Source organism: Botryllus schlosseri, chromosome 10 (genome assembly GCF_051294905.1).
Source record: "Botryllus schlosseri isolate E-star chromosome 10, Bs_hap1, whole genome shotgun sequence".
NCBI classification, from domain to species: domain Eukaryota; kingdom Metazoa; phylum Chordata; class Ascidiacea; order Stolidobranchia; family Styelidae; genus Botryllus; species Botryllus schlosseri.
In genome coordinates this window covers 22,311,242-22,328,113 of record NC_137245.1, presented here as the reverse complement: position 1 = coordinate 22,328,113, position 16,872 = coordinate 22,311,242, and the positions used below count along the sequence as shown (strand labels likewise).

At 42.4% G+C, this 16,872-nt stretch overlaps 1 protein-coding gene across 4 annotated transcripts in view; it reads right to left on the bottom strand.

The window, feature by feature from the left end:
- Positions 1 to 1,225: 1,225 nt before the first annotated feature.
- LOC145448515 (uncharacterized) overlaps positions 1,226 to 16,872 on the bottom strand; it is a 34,942-nt gene continuing 19,295 nt past the window's right edge. The window contains exons 3-24 of one of the 4 annotated variants that reach the window (XM_080326918.1): positions 15,194 to 15,306; positions 14,310 to 14,508; positions 13,828 to 13,953; positions 13,527 to 13,684; positions 13,253 to 13,467; positions 11,635 to 11,823; positions 9,825 to 10,286; positions 9,691 to 9,765; positions 9,579 to 9,636; positions 9,103 to 9,182; positions 9,001 to 9,031; positions 8,562 to 8,805; positions 8,445 to 8,503; positions 8,297 to 8,387; positions 8,111 to 8,199; positions 7,179 to 7,347; positions 5,347 to 6,203; positions 5,209 to 5,281; positions 4,561 to 4,657; positions 2,476 to 2,513; positions 2,141 to 2,406; positions 1,226 to 1,548 (exon numbers count right to left, since the gene is read on the bottom strand). In XM_080326918.1, the coding sequence (XP_080183044.1) occupies positions 1,459 to 1,548; positions 2,141 to 2,406; positions 2,476 to 2,513; positions 4,561 to 4,657; positions 5,209 to 5,281; positions 5,347 to 6,203; positions 7,179 to 7,347; positions 8,111 to 8,199; positions 8,297 to 8,387; positions 8,445 to 8,503; positions 8,562 to 8,805; positions 9,001 to 9,031; positions 9,103 to 9,182; positions 9,579 to 9,636; positions 9,691 to 9,765; positions 9,825 to 10,286; positions 11,635 to 11,823; positions 13,253 to 13,467; positions 13,527 to 13,684; positions 13,828 to 13,953; positions 14,310 to 14,508; positions 15,194 to 15,306 (3,779 nt within the window). In that variant the 3' untranslated portion in view covers positions 1,226 to 1,458. Of the gene's footprint in view, positions 1,549 to 2,140; positions 2,407 to 2,475; positions 2,514 to 4,560; positions 4,658 to 5,208; positions 5,282 to 5,346; positions 6,204 to 7,178; positions 7,348 to 8,110; positions 8,200 to 8,296; positions 8,388 to 8,444; positions 8,504 to 8,561; positions 8,806 to 9,000; positions 9,035 to 9,102; positions 9,183 to 9,578; positions 9,637 to 9,690; positions 9,766 to 9,824; positions 10,287 to 11,634; positions 11,824 to 13,252; positions 13,468 to 13,526; positions 13,685 to 13,827; positions 13,954 to 14,309; positions 14,509 to 15,193; positions 15,307 to 16,872 lie in introns of all 4 variants that reach the window. The other 3 variants (XM_080326916.1, XM_080326919.1, XM_080326917.1) reach the window with 3 other exon arrangements.

The following is a 16,872-nucleotide window of genomic DNA, read 5'->3' as shown; positions in this document are numbered from 1 at the left end:
TTTTGGGGTATCAATGTGAGTTGAAATAGCGGTCTTTCCTATGGCCTCCTGATTAATGTCACAATTGCAGATATTGCAAAGTGCGAAACACTCGCCCTTCAAGCTTCGTCAGATAGATACCTTTGAATTCTCTCTCATAATCGTCACGAAAAACGTTTTTACGCCTGCTCATTTTAACTAATCCGATTTTACTCTTACCAGTAGCTAAATCTATATGCCTAAGTGCAATATAATTTAGGTAAATTTATCAATGATTTATAGCTTTACTACTTTTTAAACGAGGTGTTAACTGTACTGCGCTTTTTTTCACTACGCAAAAAATACTGCCTTCCCTATAGCTTGAGCTTATTCATTCTGTTTTAGACCAAACAGCAGGAACCTGGCACTGCTGTTTTTACACATCTTATCGGTATCATCCTTATCGCTGACTCCTTACCAATTACATTTCAGTATCCTCACTCAGCTCTGAGTAGCCTAATCGTTTGATTACACATTTCATTGACTGTCCTGTAGCCTATTCGCTGTTAGTCGCTCAAACTTTTGGTTGTTAACAGTCGCTTGAAACATTTTTCTGTATTTGTAGTGTTCAGTACTCGTGATTAGGAATAGTCCGTATACGTTCGAGTTTTTTTAATTAAAGGGTATTCTACGTATCAGGAATGAAACATGAATAGCTTGAGATTGTTGCTAATTACGTCGCTACGGTTGTCAAAGAACACCTCTCTACTGAATCAATTACATGTTCAACAGTAATTGTAATTAGATATTTTTAGCATTGAGTAATTGTAATTGTAATGTGATTGAACTGAATTATTGTAATTGATTCAACTCTGATGTGTACGTCACGAGAGCTCCTTTCAGTTATGATGTCATAAAATCTCGATGCATAAGCATAATTTTAGAATATTATGCAACACAGATACCAGAGGAAAACGATCGAAGTTCGGTAGGGGTTGAAAATAAGACAAAATAAGGACGCGAGTTGAAAATAAGGACATTTCTTAGAAATAAGGACAGTTGAGTTTTCTAAGACGTGGCCCTTCAAAATAAGGACAAATCTTAGAATTAAGGACGGTATGGCAACCCTGGTTATAGTCGACCCAGGCAATAACGTCGGCGCAGGCGTAGCTAACTATGCTTACATAGACATCTGAGATGTAAGTAAACGGTACTGATCACCCTGAAACCTCACTCTGCTTATGGTCGCATGGATCACGCAGTAGAGCCATGTAGAAAATTCCAAGGCGAATTTATTCAAAATGGCAGTCGACAAGTCCCAACCCCCATGTCAACCGCAAAGTATGCGAATATCACCAATAAAAAGCAGTTGGCAGTCGAAAATAGCCGCACGACGGCAACAGCTATGGTGCATGCACAGAAAATCCTTCGCCAGCGATGAGTAGAGAAACGAAACGGAAAACCGCGATTCATTGTGTACCATTGCCATGTCTTGCAACTTCACATCCTTATCGGCCTCGGCGGACCTAACCGGGGGGCTCTCGGGTTTCTCCATTGCGGTCCAGGCGGGAAATGTCTCGGGCCGCCATGCTGTCACAAAAAGTTGAGTTCACACACAGTCACGATATTGAACCTGGGACGATAGGAGGGTGATAATCTTACAACGTTCAGTCAATTATATCTAATTAACTGGTTGGTTTCTTGAGTAGTTCAATTTACAATAGATGTTTATTCTTCACGTCCGGTTTTTAAAATATTCACAATGTACCATTGTGCCCCTGTATCCAATATGCCCCACCTTCTACTTTGTTACAGATCCCCTCTAGATTGGAGTGGGCAATAAACATATGTCGAATATACAAACAAAACTACTTGACAAATTGCAACAAGTAGGCCTACAGAAACATACTCGAACACTACGGAAGAGAACAAGTAATTTGTTACTTTAATGACCTCTAGCTTTCAGTGGGCGATAAAGCTATGCCGAGTATACCAAAAAATATAATTGAAACAAGCAGCAAAAACCTACTTGAGTGTTGCGGAAAAGTGTAAGTACTTTGTTACTGATGACCTCTATCTTTGAGGGGGGCGATAAAAGATAAATCGAGCTCGATTAGGGGGCGATGAGGAAAAAAGTTTAGGAACGCCCACGATAGACCGATACTGGTATCACAAAACCTACCATGGGCGGTCTATGTCCTCGAAAACCCTGCCGAGGAGGACCCATACGCGGATCGCGCATCATGTTGAACATGGGGTCCGAATGACGGAACGGCGGAAAGTCCGGACCGGCGGGACGCATCTGGGGTCGCATTGGCCTGCTCCCGTGACGCGGCGGTCGATTGCCTTGCCAGAAACGTGGCCTTGGACCACCGACGCGTGGTCTGACAGAGTGCATTCCCGAGTCCATATCCAGCTCACGATCGTACGCCATAGGCGGCGGTGTCTCTGTGGATAAATTTATCAGGGTTCACAAAACAAGATCAACATTGTTGTATTCGAAATCATTATCTTTACCGAGCAAGGCAGGTCGCGGCGGACGTGGTCCGGTAGATCTGAAATATTGCAACTTGCTATTATTTACTGAGGTGGACAAAGTAGTCAGTATTGCTACACAAGCAGAAGTTGAAGTAATGTCGTGAATTTCTACTCAATAGCAAGTAGAAGTTTCGATTCCAAAATCATGCCACAACTACTTAGTGTGGAGGTAGAAAATGTGTGTGAAAAGTATGGAAGGAAGTAGTCTTAAAACATAGATTTCATCGAAATGTCGCGTACTTTTAGTAGGGCTGCTTCCGAAATTGTAAGACGAATCGTCACAACAACAAAAACAATTGACGACACTACAAATGTAGCAATTTTCGAAAATACGCACCATCACCATGATACAAGGGCCATTCTGTCCAATTGTTATCATACCTTTCAACTCATTAAAGTGAATCTAAGCAATCCAAACACTATTTTCTACTTCATGAAAGCCAAAGTGTATAGAGCAGTGGTTTCCAACCGTTTTCGACTCATCGCCCCCTTATCAATCTCAACATAAATTTTCGCCCCTGAGGTCGTATCAGACGAGGCGATGTCGGCGAAAATTTCTCTACCATCCTGTGAGAGATCGTTGCGCTTGATTAGTTTCAGAAGGCGTTGCATTTAAACCGGCTCGGGGATGATTGACATCTGCGAATCGGTTTTTTGTTGTTGTACAGGTCAGGTACACTGTACAAATGTACATACTATCTTATTATGATCAGTGATGGGCGGACAGTGATTTCTGAGAATCCGAATCCATCCGACAGCTCAAGTCTCTGAGGAGCAATCCTTCCGAATCCGAACAATCTCATCCAAATATCCATGCAAATCCGAAAAATCCATAATCCAGAAAATCCGAATAGAATAAATTTTCAGAAGAATCTCAATTGTGCGGCGGAGCTAGATACATTTAGGGCGTAGCCTTTATGAAGGTCTAGAGTTGACTGGTTAATATTTGCTTGGACCTTTGACAGAACAACTTTAGAGTGCTACCAGTCCTATAACAAGGGGTACACTGTCCGTTTTGGTTGTCGAGCTGACGATTTTTTCTGTCGACTTGAAGTCAAAAGTCACGTCTGGTCAAAACTATCCAGAAAAGTTCGAAACAAAGTAACAACTAGCCAAAAATATTCGAAACTAATTCCGCAATATGGTTATGATGCCTATTCAATGTGTACATGCTGCAATGTCTTGTCGAATGAAACCTTCTCGGAACCATGGTAGCATTGGTATTTGTAAGGGTAGGTCAAAAAAATTGAAAGTAGCACGTGTTTTGACTGCCATGATAGCTGCAGAAGAATGTGCGCGTGCTGGTTCTACACGAAGGTGGTGGGTGCATCCGATTTTGCAACGCCGGCCTTTACTGGGTAAGTGAAGCAGCTCAATAATTTAGTACTACATCGCAGTAATTCGTTTCGCAATGCCTCGCCAGAAGGTCCGTCCGCCAAATGGCTTGAGCAAAAGTGACGCTGTTCAAGTCTCGACACTGGTTTATATATGGATACGCATGAGCGCATCTTCACTTCTCTCATCGACGGCGATGGCGCCGAGTTAATTGGAACTGCCAAATAAAATCGCCTGCGATTCCACTGATGGCAGCGATGATAAAACAAACACTAACACTCTACCGACATCGCCTTGTCTGATACGGCCTTACTATTTACGGATCCCAAAACGAGGACATACTATCCAAGGTGGGAGGTGGTCAGAAAACTGGTTTCCGCGTCTACTTTCCGTTGAGTGGACCATGTTAATGAAATGTATCTTACAGGACGTTCAAACGTTTTCACCCCCTTGTTTCTCTAAATCTCCGACTTGGGGGCGATATCACCCACATTGGGATCCAATGATATAAAATAAGTGGTTTTGAATAAAAAAAATGCTCAAGCAGATGCACAAGAATCTGCAATCAATTTTCAATGTTGGGCATCGGTGTTTTTGAAGAGGAATATGCGAAAAAAAAATTGTGTGCGTGGAGCAAAAAAGATTGCCAAACCCTATCCTAGGCAATTTTCTGTCGGTCACAGAACTGATTCCTGGGCTGCCACGAGTAACAAGCGTCAATGCACTAACCTGGGAGCTGGGATCGGCGTTCTCTTGGGAGCTGTGTCGGGACGAGAGAGCATGCCGTGATTTGGATGGTTTTCCTGAATAGCAGCGGTTGGCACCTCTGCGAATATAATATGTAAAATTTATTGCGTACATAGAATGGAAATCGCAGTAGACACATCAGCATGCGACACAATATGAAACAATACTTGACCATGACGGCTTTTGGACGTGGCGATACGGGAGCATGGGGATAGGCTACATGAGCATCCGAAACTCCAGCACTTGTGGTTATGGCGACGAGTGAACATGATACATCAGCACGGGGCCACGTGATCATGGCGACTTTTCGTCTTGGTGACGAGTCAGCATGGGGACATATGAGCATTGGGACACGTGAATACAGGGTCAAATGAGAACAAACATTCAAGCATGGCAACTTTTGGCCTTAGCAATGAGTGAGCATGGGGACACATAGGCATGGGGACACCTGAGCATTGGGACACGTGAGCACAGGGGCACATGAGTACGGGGGCAAATGAGCACAAATATTTGAGCATGGCGACTTTTGGCCTTAACAATGAATGGATTTGGAGACACATTAGCATGAGGACACATGACCATGCGAAACTTGAGAATACAAAACTTGAGCGTAGTTCATGCATATCTCACCACGGTGTCGACGGGATTCGTTATCCGGAATTTCAGCTCCGTAACTAAGATTTCTGTCCGGCCGGACCACGACCTGTCGTAAAAATCCAATTCTACCGTAACCCTATTTCCTATATGTAAAATACACAGCATACTCACGTGCGGCAAATCTTTCATCAGCGGTTGCGGCGCGTCTTCAAACTTCTTGGCCGGCAAGCCTCTGCCGTCCTTGATTTTGGGCGTGGCAAGCAACGGCTTTTTATCGCGGGCCGTGAACCGTTCCGAATCGGGCTTCACCTCGTAACTTTTCGGTCGGATTTCAGTTTTCTGATTTGTGTCACGCTCCGGGCGAATTCCTGAATTCGACGCGGGCTTCTTCGCGACGTCAACAGAATCCCGTTTTTCACTGGGCCGGCTCGAATGAGGCATGTTCTTTTCTGGAGTGCGCCGGCCCTCTCTCGAGTACGGTTTTTCTCTACTACCGCTGCCGGCCCGGTCCGCTTGCGGCAGTTTCTCGCCCGGGCTTGTTTTTCTTGCGTTTTCGTCACGCCCGGCGGGTTTTTCCTCGCGAGCCTTTGTGTATTTCCGCTGCTTCGGGTCACGGCCGAAATCGTCAATGTCCCGGGCAGGTTCTCTGTCGCTGCGTTTGTCGGTGTGTCGACGCGGCGGCGTCCTACGTCGCCGTCGTCTGTCGTCCTCGTCTCTGGACGACCTGGACGAGCGTCGCTCGGAACTCCTCGAACGCCGACGATCGGACCTGTGTCTGGACCCCCCGTCCTGGCTACGCGAATGGCCAGTGTCGCGCTTGGCCGGCACCCTGTCGGACCTGGACGTGTCAGTTCGATCGGCGACACGGGGTTTTCTATCAGACCGATCATCGCTGGTGTTGTCCATTTGTGTCCTGGGCCGTGCGTGGTTTCCGTCTCGGTCCCGAGGCCCGGCGCTATACCCGGGGTTAGGGTCCCGACGTACAGGTCTGATCGACGCCTGGTCTGGCCTGCTTTGGATCGTCGGATCTGTCGCGGTTAACAAACGTAAATACGCGACGTAGGAACAGGTGGTGTAAGATACCTGAGATTAGGGCTAAGCAAAATCGTGTATCCGGGTTATCAGATTTTAAATCGAGTATTTGGCGTCAAGTAAAGTTGAGTATTGCTCGTTAAAACGACCGCAAAAACATATTGCCAGTTCTAAATCACATTAAAGATTAATTGGTGTTTTCTTTCGGCCACGCCTTGTTCATCGCGCTTTGTGACGGTTGATCGCACATTCATTCTATTTCATTTCCCCTTATGTGCATAGCTTTGTACTACATGCAACGTATGATGCGGTACGACCAATAAAGGTTTCGAGGCTTCCACATTGGAAGACAGTAACAAAACCATAATTTTCGTTGATAAATTCTTAGTGACAAGGAGCTTATACTTTCAGTACTGGAAAAAATCTCTCGCTTATTGACTCCAGATTAAGAGTACTCGAATCACCGTGCGTGAGATGAGCATAAGCACGGATCTGGAAAGCAGAATCGGCGAGTTTGGCCTGATTTGGATTGGATGTGGATTTAAGATAGTTTTGAATTTCGAATTGGACCTGACGTGAAATTTCTAATCATTATTGATTTTCGTGCGACTTTTAAACAAATTTCTGCCGTTACTGGACGTGGACTTGACATGGATTTAGACATGAAAATATTTAGTCCGCTCGCCTCTGTATAGAGCTTCTTGGAGGTAAATAACTTCATTAGACAATTGAATAGTTTATTCATATTGAAATAAACCCGAATACTTTCGTCAGGGGTAATTGTCAGAAACTAGTAGAGAATTGGAAAAAACACTGTATATCAACAATCGTAACCTCATATTTTGATGCTGGTGACGTCATATTCTGTGATACAATTGTTAATATACAATGTTCTTTATTTCAACTTCAATATTCGGGTTTATTTCAATATGAATATACTATTCAATCATCTGTAAGTTCCCTAATCTCACCTGTAGTCGGTCCTCTTGCTGTCGGGTCGTAGCGGTTTTCTATTCTCGGCGGACGGTCCCTTGGAATATCCCGGCTGTTGTCTGTTGGCCTGAAAGGCGGTCGCTGACGGTCCATCGGCGCATGATTCGTATGCGCTGCCGTGGGATAATCTCTAGTTCCGTACGAATTCTGTCATAAATATCATATTGTGGGTTATCACGATTGCTAGAGGCGGGAACCCACAAATAAAAATCAGCTAAACTTCACGCAAAATGTCCACCTTCCACTCCGGAACATACAAAGCAACGTGAGTTTCCGTCAAAGAATTGAAGTTTAGAGTAAAAAGCATGCCTTGTGTAGAGTACCGGTAGTTATCTGACGATTCCCGTAAATGTGGGGATTTTGCACTCGTAGCAGTTTCTCAAATGACTAGAGTTTTGTCTTTAAATAGACCCAACCAGAGGTGGCCAGCGACGAGTGCTTCGACTTGAACTGTGACGTTCTTAGGCTGCTTCAGCTTCTACCAATCAGTTTTCAAGTAAACCCTTCTCACTATTCAATTTTGATTTAGTAAAATAGGAAGAGTTTTCAGTTTGGTTGCATAAATATCAAATTTCCAAAACAACTGGACGAAATAGTCTTGCAACAAGGTATGGGGATTTTTCAGAAATTACATATATATGTGGCGCCAGCAATTCCTAAGTAGCCACCTCCGATTAACTGCTAAAAGCCAGCGACCCCTTCACTAAATCTACTTTTCAAACTGCTTAAGTGAGTGCGATTCAGACCTTCATTTTCTATATTTAACAAGTATTGAAAATCGCAAATTCTTCTCATAACTGAGCAGAAGTTTACGGCGTTCCTTCTACTTCTACTTGAGTAGCAACGCTGACTACTGTGCTCATCTCTGGGCATAACAAATAAGTCGAGTGAATAGCATAGCAAAGCTGACCTTTTCTTGGAGAGCCTGTTGTCGAACATTGGCCAAAGTAGCGCGCAGGTCGTCGAAATCGACACCGGATAGACTTGCCGGTATGGAGTCTGGTGAGAAAATTATATGTCCGTCATTATTTTGTTTAGATAGTTCGAATGAAACCGTATTCAGTCAAATCCCAAATGCAAATCGCGCTATGCTTACCAAAAACATTACTTTTTGGTTGAGGAGGAGTGGGCTGCTGTTGGTCGGGACCACGATATGGCACTGGCGTTTTCATGCTACGATCAAAATCCTGAAGAAAGTACGCTTTTGAAAAGGCGCAATGAAATGAGGACACGTAAATAAAAACTTTATTTACATATCTCGTCGTTTCAGAATAGTCGAATTCTTCTCGATTAAATTCGTAATCTGCAACGGAGAATATACCGAGAACAAATTTTTGAGGAAAATCATTGAAAAAACACACCTGGACGCCTTCCGTCTTCAAAACTATTCGAAAATTCGTTGTTATATGTGTCCTGTTGACCCTGGAATTCTTGAGGAGGTCGTTGTCGAAATTCTGCATCCCTGGTGTCTGGCTCACGGTAGGCGTTGTGAGGCTCATTCCAGTCATTAAATTCTTCATTTTGCCCTTCCCAATATCCGTCATTCGTTCCGATATTTGACTGATAGGTGGGATCCCCAGCCGCCGCAGCCGCCGGTCTTTGATTCTAAAATGCCATCAAGTTGTAATAAATGAGATAAATTGCACGTTACTGCCACCTATTCATCAGTAGCATTGGTGACTATTTTCCCCAATTCTTCAGAGAAGTTCTAGAATATTTAGGCATGTGAAATTGAGCGAAAAAAATTTACCGAGCATAAAATATACAGAGTTTATAACTCGAAAGAATATTCAACCATACCCATTGTTGCTTCATATTATCCTCTGGAAACCTTCTGAAAAGAATGTAAAAATTGATAGTACTTTCATACCGACATATTTCTGTGGATCACAAACGACATACTGTGAGTTTGGATGTGGCATAAGAGGCTTATTCGGTTCTATTGAGTTCCATGTATTTCCAGCTTGTCGGTTGGGATTCGCCTAGAAAGAAACCCATAATCAGGCTGTGTTAAAATAGTGGGTAATCAGCCAAGAATCAACTTGAAAAATTGGAGATTTTCATCCATTGGTGTGCTGGAGGGAATAATATAGATTGCAGCATGAGAATTTTTGTGAAAGAATAGATGATTTGATTATCGAAGACTTGAGAGTTGAAATGTCTTGACGAAGCGAAACAACATGATCGAAATTTCACCCTATTGACAATAACTACACCAAGCGTTCAAAGTGATGCACGAGAAATCTGGCACACGCAACGCTTCATCAAAACACACTTTGATGAGTTTGCGAGGTGAGAGGACTTCTACATAGACGATATTGATCAAACAGATTTGATTAGCTTAACTGCACCAAAAGACTGGAATATACATAGGTAACCTGTTGTGGATTGTTTTGAAGTGGCTGTTGCCATGACGATCTAAAACCTTCATCCCCTCTGAAAATACAAACGCCGTTAGTATACGAAATGGTTGCAGGGACACACTCATACTTTTCGTTCCGATCGTTGTAAGGAGTCTGTCCGTAATAGTCACGCGGTTCGGAATATGACACATTGTCAATCCTTCTTAAAATAATAAGTGTAAATCGGTCTAACAATCGTTATGCTTGTTACATTCGCCGTACCTTTGATGAGGGGGATTATCAACCACTCCTGTGCCGACTGTATCCGGTCTGCCTATGTACCTTTGAGTCGTATTTGGATTGAAAGGTGGGTTAGGTTGGTGTCTCAAATCTGTATTCGAAGTGGCGCTTTTCATAAGCGGTGTAGCTTGAAAGCCTTGAGTATTGTTGTCGCCCCGATACGGCACATTGTTACCGTTACTCCGTGCATTATATTCATTGCCCCAAGAAGAATCTAAGCCCTCATTTTCGTAGGCCGGCCACTGACGATTGTCATGCGCGTTTCTGTCAATACCGCCTTTATCGACAGGCTCTCTGTGCTGGATATTTACGTGTGGCGGCATTTCCACGCTCCGTGTGTTATATGGATCATCACGGCGATAACTGGGATCTGGTATATGCGTGTGTTCCTCGTCAAGTCGCTCCCAATCCATATCTACAACTCCCTCTTGCATTGCAGGTGACCTAATGATTGGATGATTGTTAGTGTGTATGAAACGATTCTGCACTTCATCAATGGAATTAAATTTCAAAGAGAGAAAAAATCAGAATCCGTAAACACGAGCCGTGGATACTTAGTGAAGGTTAGGAGATTAACAGTTACTTCACATCAACGCTGACCACACACTCCCATTCCCACATAATGATAGATTGGACTGACGCTATTTGTGTTGCGCCTGTTGTTCTGTTGAAGACTAAAACTGGTTGACCGTTAGGAAATGAAACCCATTCCCGATTATTTGTGGGAATACATCAAGTAGAAAGCAGTACGGGATATTTTCAATTTTGCCAATTTCTAGTTGTGACAATCACATTTTTACCACCGCAATGACATTGTTGATCAGAGTCTACTCGAGTCGCGATTTTGCGGTGACTCGACTTGACTCGAGTCATTTTCTTAAAAATGAAAAATGACTCGACTCGAGTCAATTTGTGTATTGACTCGACTTGTACTCGAGTCATTGCGCAGGACTCTGACCAAGTCATATGACTTGACACTGGGTCTACCAAAACAGGCATTTTATTGTAATTTCGAAGAATAGTAAAGTTATCACACTATTAATATTTCATCTATCAGTACTGGCACTTGAAAATGCCACCACAAACTGTTAAAAGTGAGGACAATCAGAATATTATAAAAGCGAAGCATTCGATATCATCGAGCAGAGTTGTAAAAAGTGGGTTTCACATGACATTAACTAGGAACTGAGCAGTCAACAGAACGACTTGGACTAGGACTCGAGTCAAAACACGATGACTCGGACTCGACACTCTACTGCGTGACTTGGACTTGACTCGGTGGTGAATTAAAAATGACTCGACTTGACTCGAGTCAAAACTATAAAAGTGAGATTGACTTGTGACTTGGTTACAACCCTGTTGTTGTTGTTTGCGGTATTCAAGGTGTTTTGACTGCATCGGTCATTTACACCAGGCCGATATTCTGTATTATGATTCCGTACATGGCGGGCTGTAGCACACCGCTTTGAGGGGTCAGATGGCGAGGAGGAGCCTAGATAAACCTACAATACTTCAGTATGGATTCTAGAGTCAACCGCAATCGGACTCGAACCCACAACCCATTGGTGTTGTAGCTGTGTAAGAGTGGAAAGATCATTAAAGTGTTAGAAAAAAATTCGTTATAGTCAGCATATCATGTGTAGCAAGTGCATATCATATTTTGTACTGTTGCCTCTGCACCATTGGCTATGAGAAGTCAAGCATGAATTCTTTCCACTCATCACAAGCAACACCCGCATGTATAGGTCTACCATCAGCTGGTGCTTTGCAGATGTATCACTATATTCCTCACCCTTGCGGTTGAGGTGGCCGGAGTGGTTGAGTTGGCCTGGGCGGTTGAGTTGGCCTGAGCGGTTCCCTTGGCCTGAGTGGTTGAGGAGGTGGATCAAGATACTGGCGTTTCTCAAACCTTTCTTTTTGATTCTCATTGCCACCCTGGCCGCTTTGTTTATGGCTCTTGTATCCCTTCAAGCCAGCATCTCTGCAAACAAATCGCACCGATTTCATGCCTTAATATTCATCGGTTGTATGACATATTCATACTAGGAGCATGTTGACACAAAATCTAATTTACGTGCACCAATACATCATGGTTGATTCTTTACCCTCCATAAGCCTATTTGCAATGCAAGATTTGCCTTCATGTAATGTTGTATGGTGCTTGAAGGCGTTAAGAATACGATTTGGCAGGATTGCAATGACTCGAGTCATGACTCGACTCGAGTCAGACTTGAGTCGCGATTTTTTGATGACTCTACTTGACTCTAGTCAATTTTTGTATTGACTCTACTTGTACTCGAGTCATTGCGCATGACTCGGACCAATTCATATGACCCAAGTCTGGGTTTACCAAGACAGGAATTTCATCGTCATTTCAGAGAATGGCTAAAATTATCGCAATATTATTATTCCGTCTATCAGTACTGGTAATTGAAACTGCGACCAGTAAGTGTTAAAAGTGAGGAAATTAGTATATTATTAATGCGAAGTCATCGATATCACCGAGCAGACTTGTAAAAAGTGGGTTTCACAGGACATTAACTCGGAACTGAGCAAAGAACACAATGACTTGGACTCGGACTCAACAATGTACTCCGTGACTTGGACTCGGACTCAACAATGTACTCCGTGACTTGGACTCGGACTTGACTCGGTAGCGAATTGAAAATGACTCGACTTGACTCGAGTCAAAACCATAGAAGTGAAATTGACTTGTGACTCGGAACCTTGTGACTTGGTTACAACCCTGCTATTTGGAATCACGAAACAACTTCCACATAAACAGTTTCCACAATATACAATTGGAAATTGTGATGCCGAGAGCAGTTTGTAAATTGATTTGGAACAAATAATGGAGAGGAGATATACTTGAGTGATCAGAAGTATCAGTACACTGACCATCTCCAGTTCCTACTGTATCGCAGCACATGAAGGCATAGCCTTAGATGAAGAGTGGTAATGACTTGAGTCACGATTTGTTTGGTGACTCGACTTGACTCGAGTCAGTTTTTCAAATGCGTAAAATGACTCAACTCGAGTCAATTTGTGAACTGAGTCGGCTTGTACTCGAGTCATTGTGTATGACTCGAACCAAGTCATATGACTCGAGACTAGGACGACCAAGACAGACATTTCATTGTAACTTCGAAGAAAAGTAAAGTCACCAAATTATTGGCATTTCGTCTATCAGTGCCGATAGGCCTACTTGTAAAATATTGCCAGACACTGTTAGGACTGAGGAATATAACGATATTATGAATGCGAGCAATTCTATATCACTTGAGCAGAGTTAAAAAGTGGGCTGAACTGGATTGAACTCAAAACTGACTCGACTTGACTCCAGTCAAAACTAAAAAAGCGAGATTGACTCATGACTCGGAGCCTTGTGACTTGGTTACAGCCCTGCTTACATGTTGTACTGCATAACAAGGTTCTCAGCATCAGTCCTTTGCAGTTCCAGGAACGTTATGCTTGTGAAAAGATTCTCGTTTTCATGTGGTAATGAAAAATTCGCCTTCATGTCGTTAATGGCAGCCTCTGGGACCTCCTTTCCTTCTGTCAAGGTTCGATGTTTCGATCTACTTATCATTTCATCGTCGGTTGGTACTAGAACCATTGCTCGTACCTAGAATGGAATTTCAAATGAAAATGTGTAATTACATGTATGATTTATGGTAACATTACTTTGTAACCGGCATCTTTGTATTGGCGAGCCTTCCTTTTACGGGCTGATGCGTAAACGTTGGTCTGATCAAGAATTAAGTTGCGATGAAGGGTGGATGCTTTTCTTAGCATCACATTGAAGCATTCTGTAGCCTGCTTAATCAAAACATCCCATCTCCCTGAAAGAATGTTGACGAAATACTTCAAATTTGTATAGATTTATAGTATCACAGCACGTAGGCATGTGTGCATAACGCAATGTAAACTCTAGAAACCCGGTGATATTAGCACACAGAGCATATAACACCACAAACGTCTGTACCTCCAAAATTGTCCTTTCTAGGAAGACCTTGAACTCTCATCTTGTCAATGATTGCATCTGTGCCAAGGATGTTGTACTTTTTGTTGCTATTCAACTTGGCATAATTCATCGCCCATGTCGTTTTACCTGTAATTTTATTGGATATCCAGTTATTTTGCTAGGAAAACACAATGGGTACTACTTGGCATCTAGGAACAGAACTCAGACATAACCGCATGGAGAGATTTTGACCATACTAGAAACTAGGATCACTATTTAATCTAGAAATACATAAATATAATTTTTTTTTCAATTTTAAAATATAGAATATACTCATAACAGTGGATGCTGCAAGTGAACATGTCAATTGGAGTCAGAACCCTCATCCGATACAGGATGAATATTTCAAAACATGACATTATTCATTACTGATAGGAACCCAATTTCGATTAAGAATGATGCAGGAAATTTATCGTGTTCTGTCGGATCCATATTGGTCTTACCTACACCTGGCAATCCAACCATCATGATGACTTCACAGTCTTGCTTTGCATGTGGCGCTCTGGCACCAAACACTCGTGCTGCTGGAGGAGTGTTTCCGATGAATTTAAATCCAGGCAATATTGAGAAGTAAGGATTATGTGATTGTCCAAAGTTGACTTCTATTCTGCAGTTTTTGGTTAGAACGTGCGGGTATAACGCCTGTATTGAAAGCAATTATCGGTAAGAGAGGTGTCCCCAGGGCCGTAACAGCACTTTATAAGCTCCCTTACCCCAAAAATCACTAGTCACGGTCTCACAGACCTACTACATGGTTATCAACCCAAATTTTCAGCAATGTTGAGTGCCTCGCTATTATTATCACTTGCTGTTTTTACTCTCGCCATATATACATAACCACCATGCCAAATTGACATTCATTTAGGGCCTGCATCAGGGACCAGGGGCATTTGTCGCATGCCTAAGTCATTAGGGATCAAATTTCTATGGTTCATTTAATACGCACTTCTGTGTGGCATGTTGGTTAAAAATTTATAGGAGCTGGCACACTAATCCTGAATTAGTGCCACAAGGGATATTAGGAAAATCCTCGTCATTGCCACAGTTTGAGTAAGAATTTCTGGGTCTCGGGGTAGTACCCAAATAGAAATCAAGAAATCCTGTCCCAGTAAATAGCGCAAACGCGCAGTTGAATAAATCTGCCCCGAAATACCCAGCTTCATGTTAATATACGGAATTATTTTTGGGCCCCCTTCAAGTTTGGATTCAGAGTGTGGTAGTTACAGTCCTGGGTGTCCTATGTGAAATTAGTACATTATGTACTAAAAAGGGACAGCCTGAAGTAGGCCAGCGTTTGAAATCAGTGTGGAGATTTTGTATTGTTTACCTCGTCGCTGTTCCAACGAACTTTGAAGGCAGTGCCGCACTGATAACCATTGACACAGAAGGAGATATCAACCCAACCTCCTCCAATAGCCAGATAACATCCGATCACATCACCTGAACCATAAGCCGGCATTAGCATGAAAGCAAGCAGAGGTGGTGTATTACATTATGTTGAGTGAAGAGATAATTTCATTAAACAGCATCTTCATCCTGCGTGGTCATTATTGTTGTGGTTATTGTGTAATGTGTATTGAATTAGATGTACCTTTTATGCGTCCACGACAAATATAATGCCTGTCTCTCCATCACGTTAAAGATACTTTGGTATTTTTTCGTCCTTATCGATTACATTGCCCTTTGTGACAATGCTGTGGCTTGATCATGACTTCAGAAATATGTTATTGCCAGTAACCTTGTAACTCTGTACTATCTGTTTCGTATGCTACGATACTGCCAATCAAGGCTAGCTAGCTTCCATAGAGGAAAATAGTGTCGAAACTTGTCTTTTACTGCTCGACTCAAATCATTAGTATTAATACTTGATTCAGATTAGAGTCCTCGAATCATTGTGCCAAGCCCTAATTATAATATGCTCTTGTTAAATTGACAATTAAGCAGGAATTTTATTGTTCATTATACTAGTCAATAGGTATTTCATATTTTAAGGCTATAGCTTATTGGTTTTCATCACTACATATGCAGTGTATAGCAGGGGTCACCAACACATGGATAGCGAGGCCATATTTTCCGGCCAGCAAACAGATCTGAGGTCTTGGAAAAACGCTTAGTAATGCATTTTGAAATGCTGAAATGGATATCAGTTTCAAAATTAGCTATTCTCCCGTGCACCACATCAATATTCCTCACTAGCTGATACGCAGCTTCGGAGATGGTAATAGCATTCCATGGAGGGAGAGTTAGCTGATATGAATGGGCATATTGCCTCGACACGCAATGGTGCAGACGATGGCAAGACCAAGATGTTGAGAAAACGACAAGGGGCGTCTTCATAAGATCAAGCTTTAACGCGAGATAGTTTTCCAGCAAGTACCGTGTCTAGCTGACCCCAATAGCGATGCTTTAGTTGCTTATAAGCGTTGTCAGGTATCAAGCGCAGTGCATGGTTCAATTTAGAATGAAAGTGATGTACATAATATTTTTGTTGTATCTGTAGTTCATTTATAATATAGTATAGTTTTGGGGGGGTGACGATGCCCATTGCCCATGTTAGAGAGCACAGCGTTGTACCAACGTAAAGTTTTCAAAGCGTGGCTGTTAAACTGTGTGGCCTATTTCATCTCGATACGGTTGCCAAAGAGCACCTCTATACCGAATCAATTACATGTTTAACAGTAATTGTAATTTGATATTTTTAGCATTGGGTAATTGTAATTGTACTGTAATTGGACTAAATTAATGTAATTCAACTCAGCTATGTGATACCACTTCTTGTCCATACACGTAATTTCATGTTTTCTGGTGAGACAAATTCAATTAACGGGCTATCTACCGTCATTTTGCTATAGAGACTTGATAGCACCACACCAACAGTAGATACATTATCTCAATTTGCCTTACAACTTAGTAGGATTCACATAGACATTCCTTTCAGATAGCTAGCATATCAATAGTGCCATTAGGGGTAATTTATGGAGTGCAAGAATGATAATAATGTACCTC